Here is a 22,169-nt window from a genome sequence, read left to right as displayed (position 1 = left end):
ATGAATGTAACCATGTAATCATTAAAAAAAACGTTCGCCTATATGCAAGTATTAAGGAAATACATGTTATTTTTGCAGAAGTGACTTTTATATTAAATTATATATAGCGAGAGAGAGTCAGAGAGAGAGAGAGCTCACAGTTATTTATTTATTTATATTGACTGAGGGTTCCGAGATTGCCATGATACTACGTCACGTGCCATCCATCGCAATGATCGCATCATCTGCCATGACGTAATCTGCAGCATGTGCATAAAGCAGCACTCCAGGCTGCTTGTTGCACAGTCACAGTAGACTGCCTCCGTGGGAGTCAGGTGAGGTGCAGCAGGGCAGAAACACACCAACATGATTTGGACGGCGTTTCTTCTTGTGCAGGCTGTTCTCCTCTACTTTATTCTTGCAAAGAGGACCTGTTTTAGGTCGAGGTGAGTGATACAAGTCTAGAATTAAGACCAGTGTTTTCGCTTTCTGTAGATCATACTGTTTAGCTTAGGACATTACACATCATTTATCCAGAGGTATAATTAAGCATACTTAAATTAAACTACCGTAGATCGCTCTGCAGGCTAATTTAGACTTGTGTAGCAGACGTCTACACTACAGTAGGCCTATGTTTATTTGTCTACTTTCATGTAGTCTACTCCAATAAAATCTTAGCCTACATTTAATATGCTATAGGCTAATAGGCCTATCCCTCGATACGTTTACTCCAATATCGAGCGCACCTCGGGCTATAGTTAAATTGGCATTCCAATTAAGCCAATAGAAACAAATGCTTTTGAAAATATTGCAAGTTAATGCTGTCAGCATGTTCAAAATAGTCAGCACTACTCAGCAGCATTGCTACCAAGGTCATATATAGAAGCACTGAAGCAGTAGCCCTGGTCCAGTACGTGCTTACAGCGAGTCTCTCTCTGAAGCACTGGACCAGGGCTAGAAGCAGATGATTCAACGATCATCATCACCCATGAGAAGTATAAATGCTGTACATGTTTTTAAATTAATTAAATGATGAAGGAATATTTATGGATTTAAATGTCTGTCATCATGAGGGAATGACATTTCTGCATTCTCAATACATCCTCAAATTAAAAAAGAAAAACTACATTTTTGGATGGTTCATGGTACCATTCAGAATAAACTCAGAGACTGCAGGTCTGGCTCCCCTTTCGTTTCTTTTTTCTTTATTACTTTAGATATTTAGTGTAAATAGCCTACTTTTTATATCAGAATTTTCGTTTTATTTTATCCTTAGTATAGTTTACAGGTAATATCAGATAATCCTTTTACTTGAGTGTCATTCTAAAAGGGTGCCGGATTCATTTTGTAGTGAGATATACTGTGTTTATTTTTACACAAAAATACCATTATCTGGGGGAATATATATATACATTGAAATTCTTTATTAGGAATAACCCCTTGAGATAAAATATCTCATTTTCAAGAGGGTCCTATAGGCCTTATGCACACTTGTGTTTCACATGGCTTTTGTTTATCCAGCCTTGGATCAAGATTATCACATTTACTTTTGTATCTATGATAGATATAGGCAAATGTAAAAAATCTAGCAAATAGGCTACATAGTCTTGATCCAAAGCTATTGTTTCTCTATTATCTTTGTTTAATTTCATTTTCTTTTGACTCTATACCTGAATGCTGTTCCAAATCAATTTAAACTCCAAATAAAATCTTTTTTTGGAATGTAATACAACTATAGGCTACTAGACCAATACAGATGCATTGTAAACTTTGAAGGTTAAACGCATAAGATGTTCTCATGTTTGGAACCTCATATGTACTGTGGTGATGTTTGACAATATTATGAAGTGCTTACGGTATGTGTGAAATTCATTAGATAGTAGTTTGCTCACAGTCAATTAGTTTATGATTAATCTATCATTGTGTTTTGTTTGTAATGTAATGCACATGGGTGAGAATTCAGATTAAGACAGCTGGGTTGCTGATTTGTCTAGACCTGTAGAACTGCATGCACGTAGAACGTATGTAGGTCTATTTGCCATAGCATGATGATGAATAGCATACTCTCGGTTTGGTTAAATAAAGAAAAATGATATGCCTCTGTACTTCAACCAAATTACTTTATTTGTGTACGTTTCTTTTATAGGTGTAAGAGTGACCCACCGTTAGACAAAGGACTCATTCCATGGTTGGGTCATGCGCTTGAATTTGGAAAAGATGCTGCCAAGTTCTTAAATCGAATGAGGATGAAGCATGGCGACATTTTCACGGTGAGAACTTAATAATATCTTATTTGACACTTAAATAAACTGTAATTAATGACCATGTAGGCTGAGGCTTAAGAGTGTTTAGGCTTATAGGGCATGGTTTAGCAACTGTTTACAGTAGACATCTGTTCAGTCAATGGTGATGCTGAAATACAATGACTTTGTTTCCTATATAATTTATTGCCTCTTAACTTGATCAAAAAAGCGAGATTGTACATTGGCTATATTGTAACGTTCTTGAAAAATCTTGAAGGTGTGAGAACTACTGATTTAGAAGTCATTTGGGTTAATGGATGTAGATTAGAAGATGTCAGAAATGCAGTTAATTGTAGTGGAGCAGTTCTAAACATCAATAAACGTTTTCAAAGCAGCCTTTACAACTGGGTAAATGCTTTAACTAGCACAAATTCCATCCTCCCACCACCACCACCCCTCCCATGCCGCCAATTAACAATAAAATTATAATAATGATTTATTAAAATATTACATTAGTTGTTCTGTACAGTGTCTCGTGAGGTATGTTTAATGTAGTATGTTTGTTATTAACAATAATAAAATAAACATAAATATTACATGATTTGAGGTGGTTTACAAAACAATCAATACATGAATCAATAAAATTAATGCATATGTAAAATTTCAATACATTGTTTTACAACCGAGTTGCTCTTTTTCACCGTGGTATTGTTGACATTCTATTATTAATTATGTATCTATTAATTACAGGTGCGTGTTGCTGGGCAGTATGTGACCGTGCTGTTGGATCCTCACTCCTATGATAACGTGATTGAAGATGTGGTGTCCCTGGATTTCACGCGCTATGCGAACGTTCTCATCGATAGAGTCTTCAGCTTGCAGCTCCCCCACCACAACCCGGCCAAAGAAAAAGCCATGATGAAACAGTATGTCCTAAAGCCATTGTATCACTTCTGAACACGTAATGCGGGAAATTCATACGCTTCACAATTTCCTTGGATCTGAACACTTTGAATACAGGGTATTCTTTGTGTGACAGTGAACCCGATAGCCTAAACATGGCCCGTTCTCTGATTAAATGTAGGGCAGTGCTGGTCCTGCTATTAAACAGTTGTTCTCCACACAATGTCGGCCCACCTCTGTACTAGATCGTATCTGCAGGTTTTGCTATGAAGCAAGCATGTAAGAAAAGGGAGAAAGGCAATGCTTCTGCAGTGAGTCAGCGGGTTGCACACAATGCACATTGACTACAATACGATGTATTTCACAATCACCATCGTTCAGTGTCATGAAATGTATGCTATTGCAATTATTACCCAACTCTTGTAACGTTTGTATACTCTTTCATCTTTTTCTGTCTTTAGGCACTTCCAGGGGGCAAACTCATCCCGACTTTATGGCACCATGCATAGACATCTACAGGCGCTGCTGAAAGCCAGTACGCCTCAGAACCAGACAGACTGGAATGTGGACGGCCTATTCAGCTTCTGTTACAGCTTACTCTTTAGGTATGGAAGACCTCCCCCGCACCCTGAACCATGCACGTCACGAGGGTTCACGTCAAAGTGCCTTAGCTAAACAATTTACAACAACAATTTACACACGATCCTCTTTTTGTAAACACTGCAGGAAGAAATGTATGCGTGACATAACGCTTCAAATAAATATTATCTCACCGATCTCATTTAAACCCCCACCTTCTTTTGGTGGCTATAGCTTTTTTGTTTTGTTATGATGTGAGGCATTGTTTAGAGTGCAAACGTGTTGAGGTGACATCTGGACTGGAGTGTGACTGCAGCGTTTATTATAAATCGTGACATCCTCTTTTGGGGGAAATACTGCAAGTTGGGTGGGCCAGAGGAAACTACCTATTGACTTGAAGTGGCTGTTTACGTGGGATGGCTTTCTAAATGGGGGGCTTGTAAATCCTGCTAGAGGGACATCCTCACCATTCATCATTCTGTGTCCATTAAACCACTTTTTCAGCGTCTTTTTCTCCACCCCCACATAATTCCACCTCTTCTTTCTCTTCAGGGCAGGGTACCTCACACTGTTTGGCGGAGAGCAGAGCAACAACCCCGCAGACCCTTCAGAAGTCTATCAGGAGTACCGCAAGTTTGACGCCCTCTTGACAAAGCTGGCAAGGAGAACGCTTAAAGCAGGTAACTGTGCACAAAAAGCCTAGTCTAGTATTACAGAGTGTAGGCGGCTAGGGGTATTCTCTCTTGCATAGCACTGATTTAGCAATGTTGACAAACTATGAGTCACAGACAGTGCCAAGTGTCAAAGTGAATCAAGTGATGTTGTGTTCATTGAGTTCATCATCATGACCGTAATTGGCTAGAGGCCGAGTGCAATGTCACCGATCACATCATTCACTGTGTAGACATTTTGTCATTGTGTGGTGACATCATCAGTGGAAGTTTATTTAGATTTGTTTCCTGGTTGCCATGGTTAGTTTTAAACGCATTGTATCCTGTGCACTTTCTTTGTTTGTTTTTTGAGGGAAGCTAGCCCCTCCCATATTCAGCTATTAGTGGAGATTTTCGGCTTACACAAACATGGAATTCCCATTGAATGGAGAATGTACGTCATTATGTGGAAGAGCAAATCGACATGTTACGTCATGATGATGTATGATGATAAGAGCACTCCTCACTTCATACGGGTGTGATTTTCTTTTGGCTTTCTTCTCCTATTTCATACACCAATATTTCCGGGCAGCGCTGTGTTCTACTGAATGAGTGTTCCTCTTTCTGATAGCATCTGCTCCACCCATGCCATGCCATATTGTCACTTGTGACAAAGCACATTTGTTGATACCTCATGTAATCCTACATGTGTTTATATTTATGTAATGCTATCACACCTCTTACTCGCACGTTTCATTATGATCTGTATATCTATCCATTTTAGTCATGATATGTCAAATGAGATCCAATTGATGTCATCTGTTTATTGTATTACCGTTGACTCAATGTGTCCGCGTGTGCCATATTTTGGCGCTTGTTGTGTGTTTGTCTGTCTGTGTCTGTGTCGTCAGACGAGAAGAGGAGAGCCCATAGTGTGCGCACTCGACTCTGCGAGTTATTGGCGTCAGCGGGGTTGACGAGTGGGACCTGGGGCTCCAGCAGCCCCTGGCTGCATGACTACAGACAGCTCCTGGAGGAGGAAGGAGCTGATGAGGAGATGCAGAGAAAGGCCGCCCTGCTGCAACTGTGGGCCACGCTGGTGAGTCATCGCTGTTAGAGGAGGAGCCTACGTTCACAAAACCTGTATTTTCCATGAGGACGATTAAGGCTCCGCGAGAATGGGCTCGGCACCTGTCCAAATTAATACTAGAAAACACAAACAATCATTTAGAAAGAATTCTACTTTGATCCGTTGCTTAGTTCAACAACTCCGGTGTTTACTGTTAATGGTGGCCGAAGCTGGTTTTGCAGACATTTCAGTTTAAAATTAGGGGTCCACTGCGGTCAGCGAGTATCTGAGACTATATCAGACTTTATGAGAATGCAAAACATATTCTAAGAGGATGTTTTTCTTGCCCCACATATGCAAGACCACAAGGACAGGTCAACATACAAACCACGATAACTTATAACGTATTACTTATTACTGTCTACTTAGATCTTTCGTTCAGAAAGAGGATGGAATATAATTTGGTGTTGACGTTTATAGTAACAAGGTACACATCCACCACTATAATACAATGCATTCCAGTAGTAAAAGCCAAGGGCATTTCAATGTGTCCTTATATTGCAGGCTTGTCTGAACATGCAGGATTTGGGTCATTGTACAAGCCCTTTGGGGTATTGTACAATATAGGCTTTGGCTACAATATAGAGTGGGCTTTGGCTATATAGGACATGCATGTGAATTTATTTTTTGTATTTTGTAGAATAACTTTTGTGAGTATATTGGGTTCATATTTATACTCTCTTTAAAATGAACCATTCATCTCCAGGTGTTTTCAATAGCCATTTGAAATTATATGAGTAGGCTTCTGTCTTTGAATGTGTTGGTTAAATGTCCCATGTAATGGCATTGAAAACAAATTAAATTTCTGTTGCAAAGAGTGGCCAACCTTTCAGAAGTGTAGGATAATTGCTAGTGGCATGTATATATACCCTGTTTCCTCAGGGTATATAATCTGTGCACTCTGCCATGCCTTCATTTCCTAGAAGTTAACTCATTTCCTTCCAGCCTTATGCACAGTTATAATGAAGCAACTCAGTGGCCACACCACTACTATGCAGTACCATGCTCTTCATGAATAGGTCACATTTGATTAAAGTAAATTAATTTAGCCATGCATCTGGGAACTCATTGAACACAATCATCACAAACATGCCAGTACCAAAGCGAACAAAAGTATTGAGCAGGGTGTATTATAAACTGTACATTTACATTTATGCAAATGTGAAAATCTTCATATTGAAAATCCTATTTTCTGCATAAGCATTTTTAAGCATTCTGATCAGAAATGTATTTTATTCACTGCCTGGAGGGGTAACGTAACGGCATACAGAATGACAGGAAGCTTTGAGATGAACCGAATGCTTTTGGGACATAATTTTGTTTTTGTACCAGAACTTATTCAAGAATAGTCACATTTACACATTTACAATTTACTGTAATATCCCAGCAAGCACGGTCAGGACCTGGACGAATTAGTGACGTCTCTATTGGGGCCAGATCAAGTCAAACCAAGACTAGTCCAACCTGGCCCAGAATATCACCTGATTTCAACCAACATACATTCTGCCCACTAAGACGGACGTCCCTGGATGAATCAGAGAGAGTCTGATCGAGGCCAGATAAACTTAAATCATATCATAAGTTAGTCAGATCTAGCCCAGAATATGCTATATTATTTTAACTGGTGAAGACGTCCTGGAAATGACATAAAGATCATCATGTAAAGATCAATAACGTCATCATGACGTCATTTGTCTTGCTGGGATCTACCCCTTCCGCCTGTGGTTCTGTATCTATCAATCTACATACCATGTTCCAAATCCAATATTTAAAATTCATCTTTCCATGAAAGGCACTGAAGAGTGCAGTTTAATACAATGCTAAACGGATTGAACCCAAGAAAGCACTATGGCTTGTTTCCATTGGGGTCCTGAGTACATTTAGTGAGTGACAGACAGTGAATGTAACATTAACAAAAACATCATACAAACGACTGAAACGAGTACTAATCAACAAGAAGAATAGGTACAGTTGGGGGGGGGGGAGTGATAGGCTTGGATCTTTTACAGGAATTGCAGCCACCTGTCTGTACTCTTTTAGAGCGGTTTTTAAGGAGTGTAGGAATTCACACTTTGTATGAATGTTGGTAAGGCGTTCCACATTTTGGTGGCATAGAGCTAATTTAACCCCTTTGTGCCAAATCTGTGTTGAACGTAATTTGTGGAGCTCTCTATCTATCTAGTTGTCGGGTCTAATTTACTTCCTTTTTTTGTTTCTACAGACGGGTTACTCTCACTGTTTTTAAATCTTGTTTGATGGAGGTTTATTATGTGGGCAATGATTGGAGTCTCTGAGAAATTTGGCGGGGATATTGCCCAATAGCCTTGTTTTGTTGCAGAGTGCTCAATTGTCTCCAAATTTTCTTTGCACCCAGATTTCAAAATGCATGGATGTGCTTTACACCAAATAGTTTGTTAACCAGTCTTGTGGTTATGGTTGTATTATGTTTAAGCGATTAGCCACATACAGCTTGTCTGTAACGTCGTCCGAATGAATGTTGATGTTTGTAAATCTGGTTTTCAGTTTCTTGCTGCAGCCTGTTTGGTTGTTAAAAACCATGCAGGACAACTTACAAATACATGTGTATACTGTAGTATTAAAAGGAGATTTTGAACCAATTAAGGGACCAAAATCCCTAGGGCACAGAAGTGAGGTGACACTTCTGTGCAGTCTATTGCAGCCTGCACATATGCATATTTTAAAGGACGAAACATTCTGTGGTTTGGTTTCTGTTACCAGTGGAAACTGTGATCGCCTACTTGTGAGAAAGAAAGAAAGCAGCAGAGAGATGACTGGCAAAACATCCTGTGGTTTCAAGGAAACACTTTTGAAAAAACAACATTCAGACCAACACTAATATGTTACGTGGGGCTACAGAGGAGGATCCAGGTACACATCACAGGAATATTAGTATTATGTGTTGGTCTAAAGTTCTTTTGTTGTGTGTGTTGCATTTTCTCTTTTCTTACTCTTTTTTCAGTTTTGATCAGATTCACGCCATCACATAATTATTCTGTTACTATAAAATAATGTGGTTGAATAATGCGTTTCAGTAGAATTTAAGCAGGTCCCATGTTATGAACATGAGGCCTATCTATGTGATTATGGATGTGGTTTCTGTTCAGTTCAGGTTGAATATTGCTGTTATCAGTGGAAACTGATAACAGCAACTAACTGCCACCCAGCAGAGACATGACAATATTGCTGTTATCAGTGGAAACTGATAACAGCAACTAACTGCCACCCAGCAGAGAGATGACAATCTCACATCCTGTGAGATAACATCGCCCGGAAAAACGCACCAGTGTTAAAAACACTTACTCTCTGCTGTTTTTCTTCTTTTGATCAGATTCATGCCATAACATATACGTTTGAATAATGTGTAGAATTTAAGCAGGTCCCATGTTATGACCATGAAAATAATTATGTTATAGGATAAGATCTTGTCCACAATTCTATGTGCAGCACTTCTTTGGACCACAAGAGTGTGCTGTTGGCCTTGCATTAATTTGTCTTCAGTCAATGGCGCTGATACAAGTCATGTTAACAGACTTAATGAATAATAAGATATTGAAGGCATGAAGGCTTAATTGAACTCAACTGTCACCTGACCATTGCAGACTCTGTTTTAACTTTCAATTGTTACTCACAAAATGATCTTAAAACTCTCAAGTTTAGTCTTTCTGTGGTCAAAAAGGTGCAGAAAATATTAACATGCTTGTCATTGATTCATGATGAATAATTATTGGAGACAGGAATTTAGACAAACTAATTATTAATGGACTTGATAGATGACTACACACGTTGGAATTACACACGTTATTTTACTTGACACACACAGCCCATACATCCAAACAGAAAAGTCCTATCTGATTGCATTGCCACTTGATTTGCCACTCACTGCATGATGCATTATAACTTCTATAGCCATCTTTTCAGACCATTGTCATCTGAGGTTTTGTGATAATGTCTTCACTTTTGACATTTCCACAGTGGTCACAGTTTTATATTTTGATGAGTACCAGCCAGGCAGGCGTGTAGTAAAGAGTTCCACACTTGTCTCAACTGAGGCTAGCCTACAGTAGCACGCAACCTAACATTCCACATCAGGTCCTCTGAGGCTTTCCAAATGGTTTTCCTTTTTAAGTAAACCATTACTGCACTACACTTAGTCTCTGAGAACATCCAGAGCAGAGCTTATACATCACAGAAGCGTGAAAAAGGAAACCCTTCTGTTTTCCCTCATCAAGTGCCATTGGACTCAATAATTAATCGGGCTTTGTTATTTAATTGAACCTAAGTAGAGGATTGCCTTTTGTGTGACCTGTTAGCAAACCGATAAGACACGATGATGTGCTTTGCTGTCAGTCAGTAATACAAAGTGAGAGGTGAGAGTGAAAGGAAGGAGTAGCATAGTGTAATGCTCAACAAAAATTGCTGATCGACAAGCTCACAATGCATATGGCATACGGTATGCATCGCCGATGTTCGAGTGTAAGATCGGCTAATTGGCATGTGACGTTGTTTTTGTTTGTTTTTTAAGATCCCACCATTTTTTTCACCCACTGTCAATTGTCTATTGTAATCCTGGGCGCTACACTCCCTCTCCCAACCTGGGGAGAGCAACGGACCGGCCTCATGCTTGTTTCTGCTATATGCTTCTTTTCACCTGACGGGGGACGGGGGGAGTTTCCCCGGTTGGACGTAGTGTGTGGAAGGAAGACATTATTCCAACCAGTGGCTTGCCAGGGGGAGGCAGTATAGAGACCAGGATTACTGCATGTTTTTTATGAGGTAGTCAGGGTACCTACCCTAGGGGACACGGGGAGAACGTGCCCCACCTAGGGTATGGGCACTGATGACGCGGAAGAGAGAACACGCCCATGGCATCCGTAGCGGGAATCGACATTGCTACCGACTGCTTACCGTGCCTCAGACAGAGCATGAGTGTAACGTAGCATTGCCCTCACGTTCCGTCTCCATGTGTTTCCAGGGTAATGTAAGTGTAACGTAGCATTGCCCTCACGTTCCGTCTCCATGTGTTTCCAGGGTAATGTCGGTCCTGCTGCGTTTTGGCTCCTGGGCTACCTGTTGACGAACCACGACGCCATGACAGCTGTGAAGTCAGAATTCAGCAGATGCTCCAAAAAGGACACGTCGCAGAGTGCATCGTTGGACGGAGATGCACACACCCCTGTGTTTGGTGAGCTTTGTAACCCCTGTTCGTGTGAAGGATGTGATATAGAATGACTAATTTATCAATGTATCTATGTATCCATTTTAATTTACACATTTCCCCTTCCCCAGATAGTGCATTGGAAGAGGCACTGAGACTCACCGCTGCCCCCTTTATCACCAGAGAGGTAGTGCAGGACAAGACCTTGCACATGGCAGATGGACGGGAATACCTGCTAAGGAAGGGAGACAGGGTGATGTTGTTTCCTTTCCTCAGCCCTCAAATGGACTCAGAGATTTACCACGAGCCACAGGTTTGCGTTCCTTCCTATGAAAGTAATAAATGGCTTGTTATTCCACTAGAGGTAATGCTGTTAGTGACATGTTTGAAGCAGCCTTTATTATAGAGAAGTATTGTCTCTGCATGTGGTTGTTTGTGTAAGGAATCACGCCTACACTAAACTGACCCTGGATCAGGGAACGACCGCAGGATTAGCTGGGAACAGAAACATATCTAATAGGCGTGGGAAGGAAGTAACTTCATTATTATACAAGTCTGTCCTCCAGCAGCAATTAAGTTTAAATATGCCACCATGGGCACCAGCCAGCAAATTCAAAGTATAGAGGATTTTAATAAGTGAATGCTATATGAAAATACACCCACACACTGTGTATCGGCTCGGTACAAGAGTTTTTTCTTTTAATAAGGCAATTCCTTTCATTGATGTCCACTGGCCTACGCACCTGTCTGTGCATACACCTGATTTCTAGGTGTGCGAAAGCTTTTTCCTACAATAAGTGAATGCTAACATTTGAGTGTTGTTTGTCGTGTTGTAAAGTTTGCTGCCTAAAAACACGTATTTCTTTTCTCCCCCCCCCCCACTCACAGAAGTACAAGTATGACCGCTTCCTGAATGAAGACGGATCACCGAAGAGAGACTTCTATAAAAGAGGGAGGTACCTGAAATATTACACCATGCCATGGGGCGCGGGGACCAATGGCTGTGTGGGGAAGCAGTTCGCCATCAACACCATCAGACAGTGAGTAGTATTCTTGACCCAGGGATGGTGCAACAACACATAGAACTACCATTACGAGGAAATCTTTTGATAAGTTTAACTAATAATTTAAGATTACTGCTGCAGAATGGATAGTCTCGCCAACTATTCCACAATCTCCGAATGCTATATAGATTCTGGAACTATATACACGTCCCGAAATCCGAGCAAGGAAGCTGCCATTTCGGCTAAGCAGCAAGCTATATATGCTTAGATCTGCATAGATTAGATTAGATACATTTGCGCGACTGTAAAGACGGAACGGAAGTGGGGAGGAGGCTTCACTTCCGCTTTATCGCTTGCTCATGCACAGAGCTTCCGTTCTCCAGACTGTATGTCGGAAGCATTTGAAAATTTACAAGAGGCAACAGTCTGGCAACGCGAGACTATATACAGAGCGGATGACTTATTTGCTTCAACATACAGCACAGCTCTTTTTAAAAGTACTTGTTCCTTTCCTGTGTGTGTCTTCAGGTTCGTGTTCATGGTGTGTTCTGGTTACGATGTGGAGCTGTGTGAGCCATCACATGCACAGATGCCCGAAGTGAACGCCAGTCGCTATGGCTTTGGAATGATGCAGCCAGAAGGAGACCTGTTCATCCGATACAGACCCAAATTCTCACATTAATTCACATGTATACAGTGCCTTATACATGTTATTATTGCACATTGCAAAATGTTTATAAGCTGTTGATATGGATTTTTGAATTTTTGTATTTCTTTAACTGTATTATACACTGAATTGTGTTTATTTATATATATTTAAATACTATTTTGTGTACATAATGTTGTCAATATCCTTGAGGTAAACACACATGGAGTTATACAATAAGATGAGAGAAGATCTTTGTGCCATTAGTGACTGTGTACACCTGTGTGCCTTACAATTAATTATCATATTTTTAACATTATGTCACTAATGAGTATATGGTGCATATCAGTACACTGAGAGCTTTTCATTGACTGTACATATTTAATTAAAAACAATATATGTAAGGGGTTTATACTTTTATACAGATTAGGCGACAGCGATGGAATGTATTTTAAAATATATTTATTTTTTATTTACTTTGTAAAAAAAAACATGCTGTGATGCATAAATAAAGAGATTATACTGTATTAAAGGTTTCATGACATTACTTTTCATTTATTTTTCGTTTTTATTTTAGGTTTTATGACCTCAATTACACCCAAAAAACCTGAACTTTGAACATTCAGTGGATTTTCTGTGTGTTTTGGAGTTTTCTCTGGGGTTTGGAAGCCTTGAGCTGCAATGAAAACAGGCAAAACAGTGACATCTGCTGGCAAATCCCATTGACATTATGGGATTTGCAGGCTGGGACATCACAGCAGAGCACTTGCTCTGAAAACCCCAGACCACAGAAAATCTATACTGAATGTTAAAAGTTCAGGTTTTTTGGATGCAATTGAGCTCAGAAATCCCTTTAAAGCGTGTATTGAAGGAACTGGCTGTGCAACCCGGTCTCACTTAAAGACGGCGAAATACCACGGATTGGCGCACTGAAAATGCGCTCATATGACACTAGATTCTCCGACAATCCGCGTGTATATATACTTTATTTCCTTCCCGTTCACTTCTATACGTTGCCGCCAGTGACGTCACGAGGCTGCCCCGTGGCCCGTGCATAATCAACTATTTGGGCTGTCGATTGGTTTGCCATATTAAACAATATCATCTGTATACTAATATATGTCTCCTGCAGAGTTGTAGATTTATATGTTGTTTGGAAAACAACTGTTCACTACACATTCTCTCCAGCACCTTGTGCTTTATAGTCTCAGACTGTTGACTGAAAAGAGGGAGCTGTTTTTCCATTATTTCTTTGACTACAGGTTCTCAGATTGCTATGTGTTGACCGCTGCATGGATCGAGACATTATTGGGGACAGCAAATCTGTGCAATAGACCTGCATTTGTTTCAGAGTAACTATCACCTGTTAAAATGATGCTACTATAAAGGTGCAAGACTATAGCCATAAAATGCCACCCTGTATTTAGAATACTAATTAAAATTAAATTATTTATGTATTCATTCATGTACTTTTTATTCATGTCTGTCTTTCTTTCTTTCACTCAAGTACATAGGACCTTTATTGTAACAGAGTGCATAGGCCTATCTACATTGCAGCATTCGAGCATTGATACTTTTGCATGTATACATCTTCTGACTGAACGGGGGTTGTTAACGAACGGGTTAAAGTCATTCTCCGGACTGCTGGAGAGGAGCATCCTTCCATGCACAGAAATCACACTCCGTGCAGAATGTGGTTGGAGCGGTGGCGGTGCCGTGGCCGTGGCGGTACCGGCCAACCAACCACCATGAGCAGGTAAACAAACGGCCACCGTGCAGCATATTCTCTTAAAAACGACTTGTTGAGTTGATATGCCGCCTCAGGCTGCAGGAGCAGAGCAGCAGGGTAGCCTAGATGGGACGCGCGCCGTGTCTAGAGGAGCGTGTAGTGTACAGTAGCCGACTGTCAATCATTATTAAAACATGCGATGTGTCACAGCAGCTTTCAACAACAGACCGGCTGAGGGAGAACTGTACAGGCGGAACAAGTTTTTGTGCGTTCGTTCACGCGTAAACAAACATTTGGGAGATTGATGTGTTTTTCTTGAATCGGAATATATAGTGCACTGCAAACATGTAAGTATCCCCGATGCTTTTATTGGATTTTCGCGAGTTTTTTTTTTAAGGATTTGCTGCTCCGTTTGATAACTTCGTTATAGGCTATCCATCTTTCAGTGTTGCGACTTGAGAGAGTTCCTGTTTGTTATAGCCCTATTCATATTTAATGTAATATATCTCACATGAAATGATAGTATGTAAGCAAATCAAGAACGTTTCTGCGGAGTGATTTAATTCAGACTTTTTCCTGCTTTAATTTGGAAAAGGAACGGCTATATCTCAATATTATAGCCGACTGAAAATTATCTTATTATTGTATAGATAAGTGAATTGCCATGTCATACAAACACTGGTTCATACATCGCACTTATGTCAGAACGTGTATTGAAATGGTACAGCCAACTAGCCATCATTTATTATGTGAATCACCGGCTAATCGGTGTTATATTCAAATGTCTCATTCACAACAACTGCGATGCCATTGAATTGCTACTGATCATTCATTGTCCCACTCAAAGTTGGAGCATTTCAGCACCAAAAAGAGTTGGACAGCGACAATCGTGATCGTTTCGAGACAGTGACAGATAGGCGTTTCAGCACTGGACAGCGCTCCCGTGAAGTGAAGTGAAGTGAAGTCGAGTTTATCATTGCCTTTGGCTTAACCACCCCACCCTTGTCAGATATACTCGGAAGCGGTTATCCGCCTTAAAGCTGATTAAAATATCTATCTGGCTATTTGATGAGTGGATAAAACCACCTGACGTGTGTACGCGCGTGCGCGCGTGCAGCGTGTGTGTGAGAGAGAGAGAGAGAGAGAGAGAGAGAGAGAGAGAGAGAGAGAGAGAGAGAACCACACGGGATGTAGTCTACTGTAGAACACAGGTACCAACCCAGGTTACAACCCATTTTTATTGCACTAAACAATGATTGTTGCTCTTTTTTATTACAGCCACAAGAAAGGACGGACCCTAGATGCGGTCGTCGGACAATGTCTTCTTCTTAACCTAGCACTGACTGCATGTTTCTTCAAGTCTTTTGAAGTGGACGGAATATACGTGCACTGCTGACTGACTGAAGAAAGATGAGTAAAGAGGTGTCTCGCCCCCCTCTCACGCTCTCTCACACCGGACCACCTCCGGACGCGGTGGACATCATCCGGAGCAAGTCGCAGTCGCGCCGCGTGCGGCTCAACGTCGGCGGCCTCCTGCACGAAGTCCTGTGGAGAACTCTCGACCGGTTGCCGCGCACGAGGCTCGGCAAGCTGCGGGAGTGCAACACGCACGACTCGGTCATGGAGATATGCGACGACTACAGCCTGGACAACAACGAGTACTTCTTCGACAGGCACCCCGGCGCGTTCACGTCCATCCTGAACTTCTACCGCACGGGGAAGCTGCACATGATGGAGGAGATGTGCGCCCTGTCCTTCAGCCAGGAGCTGGACTTCTGGGGCATCGACGAGATCTACCTGGAGTCCTGCTGCCAGGCCAGGTACCACCAGAAGAAGGAGCAGATGAACGAAGAACTGAAGCGAGAGGTCGAGAGTCTGAGGAACAGAGAGGGCGACGACTTTGATTTGGGATGTTGTTCCGATAAGAGGAGGAGACTTTGGGATCTCCTGGAGAAGCCAAGCTCGTCGTTTGCTGCCAAGGTAAACTCTCACTCACTTCAACATGCTGGGCTTTATACACTCATTTGGGGATATGGGGGGGGGGGGGGGGGGGTGATGGAGGGGGGGGGGTGATCAACTTGAGGTGGGCATAATAATGTCTCAGTCTGGTTTGATCTGAACCATGGTGATATGTCACTTTAAAGAGAGTGAGTGAGTGAGTGAGTGAGTGAGTGTGTGTGTGTGTGTGTGTGTGTGTGTGTGTGTGTGTGTGTGTGTGTGTGTGTGTGTGTGTGTGTGTGTGTGTGTGTGTGTGTGTGTGTGTGTGTGTGTGCGAGAGAGAGAGAGAGAGAGTGAGTGAGAGAGAGATAGATTGGGGGTCAGCGCTCAGCACCAAAGCCCCATAGAGAAATACAAGTTACAACTTGGAAAAGCAATCTACTTTAATCGTTTGCCTTAGATGTATGTATAGGCTAATAGGCCTATAGCTATATACCAGAACAAATTTCAAAGGGATTGTGTGTGCTGCATGGGCTGCTTGAGGAATCAATGAAAAACCTGCATGTGGCACCAAGATGAAGAGTATAGACAAGAGGATTCTCATTATGTATGCATGCAGTGCCTCCATTTGTTACTTCTAGTGTGTTTATAGGTTGTTTATAGTGTGGTGGTCTCTGGCCTATAAGAGGAGAGGTTGTTTATTGTGTGGTGGTCTCTGGCCTATAAGAGGAGAGGTTGTTTATTGTGTGGTGGTCTCTGGCCTATAAGAGGAGAGGTTATAGGTCTCATTTATTGTCTTGTATTCATTATTCTTCCAACTAGGGCTGGATCAATGGACATGCACATGATGCCTGTTTGACTGCAGGTCGATATGAAATTTGAATGAATAATAGGCTGTATACTCAATAGTAGCTACATTGCATAATATAAAATAGTAACTTTACATATAGATTGCATTACATTAACCCATTCACACATTCATACACCGATTGCGGCGGAAACCATGCAAGGCACAACCCAGCACATCAGGAGCAATTAGGGGTTCAGTGTCTTGCTCAAGGACACTTCGACACTAATTCTGGGGGAGCCCGGGTTCGAGCTGGCAACCTTGCGGTTACCATCCGGCCACTCTACCCCTGAGCTGTTTGGGGAGTCCCAAAAGCCAGCAGTCTGTTAAGGAATCTCTAGAGGGAATACATGAATATTCTTCTGTCTCACATTTGCATATAGTTTCAATAACTTTTTCTGGTCTAATTTTAAATGATATACCTTCAGAATATACTGTTACACCATAGCTATACCGTGTACTGTGCATGACAATGTATTTGTCATTTTTACATGTGCAAACATATATGTAGAGAGATAGGAGCCCTTCCCTGTGGAATTGCATAGAGTGTATGCTCTAGAATGATTTGCCCTGTCATAATGATGTGAGCGAAGAGAGTTATGGGAAACATGAATAAAAGTTAACATTGACAGTGCTTTCTTATACTTTACAGTATATTCTATTGAATGTTGAAAATTACTTCTAGATAGATAGATAGATAGATAGATAGATAGATAGATCAGCCTACTGTGTCTTTCCATGTGAAATATGGATAAGAGAACAGTAGAAATATGACAGCCATGTTTAAAGATGGAGTGCTGTGGTTTTTGTATTCTGTTTATGAGGTGACAGTACTTCATTAGACCCCTTGGTGTGGTTGTTATGCAATGATGTCTTCCCTTTGTATTTTGCAGTTCAGGTGGATCACCAGCCATCACCACCCACCAGGCAAACCAGGCATAATTAATTAATTAACTGGTGGCGTGTCCACATAAAATACAAATACTGTACACTTTTGAAAAAAATCGTCCTCCTTATATAATAATAATACCTGATAATCATATTTTTGGGTGAAAAAAATCACGGCACTCCATCTTTAATTAATTAATTAATATAGGAACTATATAGGAAAACCATATGGCTGCCCAATGGAAATAAGCATTCTCTGTTATATCCTTGACATTTTCAATTAATATCTATATATCTGTCACAGTATATTGTAAGTGGCCCTGGTAACAAAATATATTTTATCTCGACCGGGCAAGATCATTATTATCTCGACCGGGCGAGATACACATTTTATATAAAATATATTTAATATATTTTGTTACCAGGGCCACTTAGGGCCTCCGTAGTATTGCCCGTTTTTGTTTTGTCAATTAATTATTAATTATTAATAAATTATATCTAGATTCTATATAGAGTTAGTGTCGAAGTGTCCTTAAGCAAGACACTGAACCCCTAATTGCTCCTGATGTGTTGGTTGGTGCCTTGCATGGTTTCCGCTGCCATCGGTGTATGAATGTGTGTGTGAGTGGGTGAATGTAATGGCATAATCTATGCAAAGCGCCTTGGATAAATGCACCATTTACCATTTATAAGCATTCTCTGTTATATCCTTGACATTTTCAATTAATATCTATATATCTGTCACAGTATATTGTAAGTGGCCCTGGTAACAAAATATATATAATATCCATCCGTCACAGTGTATTGCCTGTTTTTGTTTTGTCAAATATCTATAATCAAACATTCAAGCAAAGACAATCACCAAATATTGTTAACAAACTTTGTGAAAATGTGTCCCTATAGTTTGGAGGGACGATTGATCTGTGATTGCTAATGTTGTTTGTTGTTAGGCCAACTGTGGATAAAGTGATGTAATTTCATCAGTCAGTCAGTCAGTCAGCCAGCGAGTCAGCAACGTTTGCGTAGATAGGGCCGGAAAAGGCGCTTCCAAAACACAGATTCCACCTCATTTATTTTTCAGCGTTGATGAATTTTTAATCGCACATTAATAACGCTTGGCGTCGCGGCAGGGATGGGAAGGTGCAATCCAGAATATCTACTGTATAGTCTTCCAGATGTCACCTCGAGCTGTGTGCTCTGGAGTTATGGCCTCCCCAAAATACACATAGGCTCTCTGAGACAAGCCATTCCTCATAGTCAGAGCAGTACAGTGAAGGACACCGTGTACAGCCCTTGATAGTCTGTCTTCTGCTTGAGACCGTGTTACATTTGTTGTGCTCGCTCGTAGTTGAGGACCCCCTTTGTCTCTTTGGCACTTCCAACAGCTTTCTGTCCCCTAAATTATTTATCGCAGCAACACAAAGACACCTGGATGGACAGGCAAAAGATTGGAGATTATGAATTAATCCCTGAAAGACAAACCCTTGCTACATCAGTAGGTGGGCCCAACGTGAGAAGACGCTATAGTAAATATAGAACTCATGTGTGATGATGATACAGCCATCTCTCAGCATGACTCTGTTGTTAAATTCTCTATAGGCCACAGTTCACTCTCACAGGGATTATCAGCATCCTGGCAGGCAGTGTCCTGGCCAAAAGGTTCAGTGAATAGAGGGTATGCGCTTGCATAAAGTGAGTGGCAAAGTGAGTTTAACATCGTTTCACATCGTTTAATGCAATCGGATAGGACTATTTTGAAAAACATTATTGAGTAGTTCAACTAGCCAATCTACATTGACACTTAAACGTATTACTTTTAACAGTAAAAAAAGGCAAAGAAGTTTAGGGATAAGGGGTTTAGCGGTGATGAAAATGGAGCCCACAATCTTTACGTTTTATTTCAGTTGTCTAGAGTAAATAAGTGCAATGATGTCCAAATTACAATAAAGATGGTGGCACCTCGTGTCTGCTTCAATTAACGTTATTGGCAGTGTCAGTCAGAGTACTCCAGCCAGGGTTGAAATTCAGTTCCCCGGGCTCTACACTTGGCGCGGTTCTTTTTGCAAATCTCTTCACCAAAAAGCATTGCGACAATTTGTGAGCATGTACATAACAGTAGATCTGCCATTCTCACACAATATTAGAATAGGGATGCTATAGTGTTCAAGTGGTAAAAGCGGAAAAGTTATAAAGTTGTAAAGCTACGCTGATTAAACGCTGGCACCACCCGCTTCGGATGTTATCACCCCTTAAGCAAGAGAATGTTCGTGATCAGCACCTTAGAAATACCCCCAGTATGTGATAATCAACATACTGGGAAATCCGGAAGTGAAACTATGGGAGCGTTTGCTTTTTGTGTCAATGACGGAGGCGTGCCGTCTCTGGTGGCCTTGAGCCACCGCCGAGCGAGTCACCGTGCATAGTGTTGCGACGGCCACCAGAGCCGACTCAGCGTCGTAACGTAACTCAGCGTCCGAGTTACGTCCCGATAGGCAGAGAATAGTAAATATTAATAGCCCCTAGTTTCCATGCCCAGACAATAGAGACACTGCAAGACTATACTGCATATAGGTGAGGTATAGGCTGAACAAGCGCCACTAAGTTACACGTTGTCGACTCTCAAGGAGGTTACGGGATGTGACACACTTTCCACGGGCTCCGTTTCAGACAATACTTTAACCATCACTCCGGTTAACAGCAAGAGTTCTCTGACTGGAACACCACTCCATCTTTGGTTGTTGGTTGTTTCACTGGCGGTTAGCTCTTTTGTCTTGATACGCTGTAAATCATGAGTCTTAAATTAACTCACTCTCAGTGTTAACTCACTCTCAGTGTTAAATAAACACTCAGGACTGTACAGTGAATGGCTGGTATATACGGTATGTCCGCCCCTGTGAGGGGGAGACAGCTGCTCACTGCCTCAAGTCTTTCCAGATCTTTTTTAAACTGGATACCGTGCATACTTTGCTTTGATCTGATGTTTGAAATTGATCTCTACACAACTGGTCCTCAAAGTGGGGTCTCTGAGGGGCATCCAGACGTTCATGAGGCAAAATGAGGATTCAGGTTTATCACTTTAACCCCAATTTATACTTTAATCTGCGGGCTCACAACAACATTTAAATGTATTATCTAGCAATTAGAAAAGTGGATGTGGCTATGATTTAGCTTTTTGTCAAATTTTCTCCCCAATTTATAGTCGTTATTCCAGTTCCTCCACACACACATTTCTGTATCCTACTGACTAGCATTGAGGAGCCCACTCCTCCCGCCCAACACTCCCTGCTGACAGGTGCAGCCCCAGCCTGTAGGATTATGTGCAGTGCCAATTATCACCCTCAGTTGACAAAGCCGTATGCGCACACAATCTTTGGGGATCGTCTGTGGTGGCTCTGTGCATTGTCAGAATGGAGTGGTCCACTGTATACTGTACTGCATGTTCTGGCAACTGAGTTGTTTTAAGAAATCAATGACAAACAAATGAAGACTGAGTCTGAGCCTATAAGGCCCTAAACACACCAAGCCGACTAACGGTGACTATCAGAGACTTATCAAATCGCTCTTTGATAAGACTTGGGAAGAATGTGTGAGATGTGCCATCCATGAGCGTCATGGCGCATCCCCGGCGTCCAGTCACGTGACTCACGTCCCTTCCTTTCATTAGTCATTACGTTCCTTGGGTCACATTTCCAGCCCACCACCGTGGACAGTGGGGTTCGATACCTCTACAGGGCCTCCCTCTGCCTTTCCCGGGCACTCCATTTTTCGCACGTTAAAGAAAGAAAGTTGGCACGGGAATGGCGTTCTCCGTCTCTATAGTGACTGCTACAGATTGGCCAGAGTGCCTGTTCAGCAGGGAATAAAACTCAGAGAGGAATGTGTGTCCCTCCGCCAGTGTTACAGCCCCCCAGCCCCCCCCCCCCCCCCCCCCCCACACACACACACACACACACACCCACCCCCCCTCCTTACAGTCAGGTGAGGACAAGCGGCTGCTGACTCCATGTGTCTGACTCCATGTGTGTCTGACTCCATGTGTCTGACTCCATGTGTCTGACTCCATGTGTATCGCAGGGGACAGGTGTTTGTCTGCACCTTTCCCAAGACACAGTATGCTATTGGCAGTAACAGTGACTATGTACACAAGGGGGGTATTGGGAGACAAATTGTGCACGTTTTCCAAGGATCCCTGCTGAAGACCCCCCTCCTCTCCCCTTCCTCATAGGGACAGGGGAGGTGTTCACATCACATGCTATTGTTAATTTCAGCTATACACAGTGTGCCTCAAAGAGTGGATGATATAGGACAGATTCTCTCGGCCTGGTTTGGGTACACGTTGTCGTGTACAGTGTGTATACAGTATAACAACGTGGGCTGTGACGATCCATCTGGGTGTATTTGGGAGTTTTTTTTTTTTTTTAGGTTGTTGCTGGGTGACAGCTAACTGTACTGTTTAGC

The 22,169-nt window shown here is 41.7% G+C and overlaps 2 protein-coding genes across 2 annotated transcripts in view; both read left to right on the top strand.

The window, feature by feature from the left end:
- Positions 1-302: 302 nt before the first annotated feature.
- LOC310862541 (prostacyclin synthase-like) lies at positions 303-12,723 on the top strand. The gene is made up of 10 exons (XM_083770490.1): positions 303-425; positions 2,126-2,249; positions 2,973-3,148; positions 3,587-3,730; positions 4,257-4,384; positions 5,266-5,453; positions 10,533-10,686; positions 10,791-10,972; positions 11,548-11,699; positions 12,192-12,723. The coding sequence occupies exons 1-10, from the start codon at positions 346-348 to the stop codon at positions 12,343-12,345; spliced, it is 1,482 nt and encodes a 493-aa protein (XP_083626616.1). The 5' UTR covers positions 303-345; the 3' UTR covers positions 12,346-12,723.
- A 2,725-nt stretch (positions 12,724-15,448) lies between these two features.
- Positions 15,449-22,169, top strand: part of LOC310863793 (potassium voltage-gated channel subfamily B member 1-like) — a gene marked incomplete at both ends in the record, with an annotated part of 42,810 nt that continues 36,089 nt past the window's right edge. Inside the window, one exon of the mRNA XM_083772286.1 lies at positions 15,449-16,018. Within this exon, the coding sequence (XP_083628412.1) occupies positions 15,449-16,018 (570 nt within the window). The remainder of the gene's footprint in view (positions 16,019-22,169) is intronic.

Source organism: Protomyctophum parallelum (assembly GCF_964188405.1).
Source record: "Protomyctophum parallelum genome assembly, chromosome: 8".
In the NCBI taxonomy this organism is placed as follows: Eukaryota; Metazoa; Chordata; class Actinopteri; order Myctophiformes; family Myctophidae; genus Protomyctophum; species Protomyctophum parallelum.
The sequence above is the reverse complement of the archived record's forward strand: the minus strand, read 5'-3'. Positions and strand labels throughout refer to the sequence as shown.

Coding starts and splice junctions, on each gene's coding strand:
- LOC310862541 (XM_083770490.1), top strand. CDS start 346: ATGATTTGGACGGCGTTTCTTCTTGTGCAGGCTGTTCTCCTCTACTTT. Junction 426..2,125: donor AGGACCTGTTTTAGGTCGAG/GTGAGTGATACA, acceptor TTTCTTTTATAG/GTGTAAGAGTGACCCACCGT. Junction 4,385..5,265: donor AAGGAGAACGCTTAAAGCAG/GTAACTGTGCAC, acceptor CTGTGTCGTCAG/ACGAGAAGAGGAGAGCCCAT.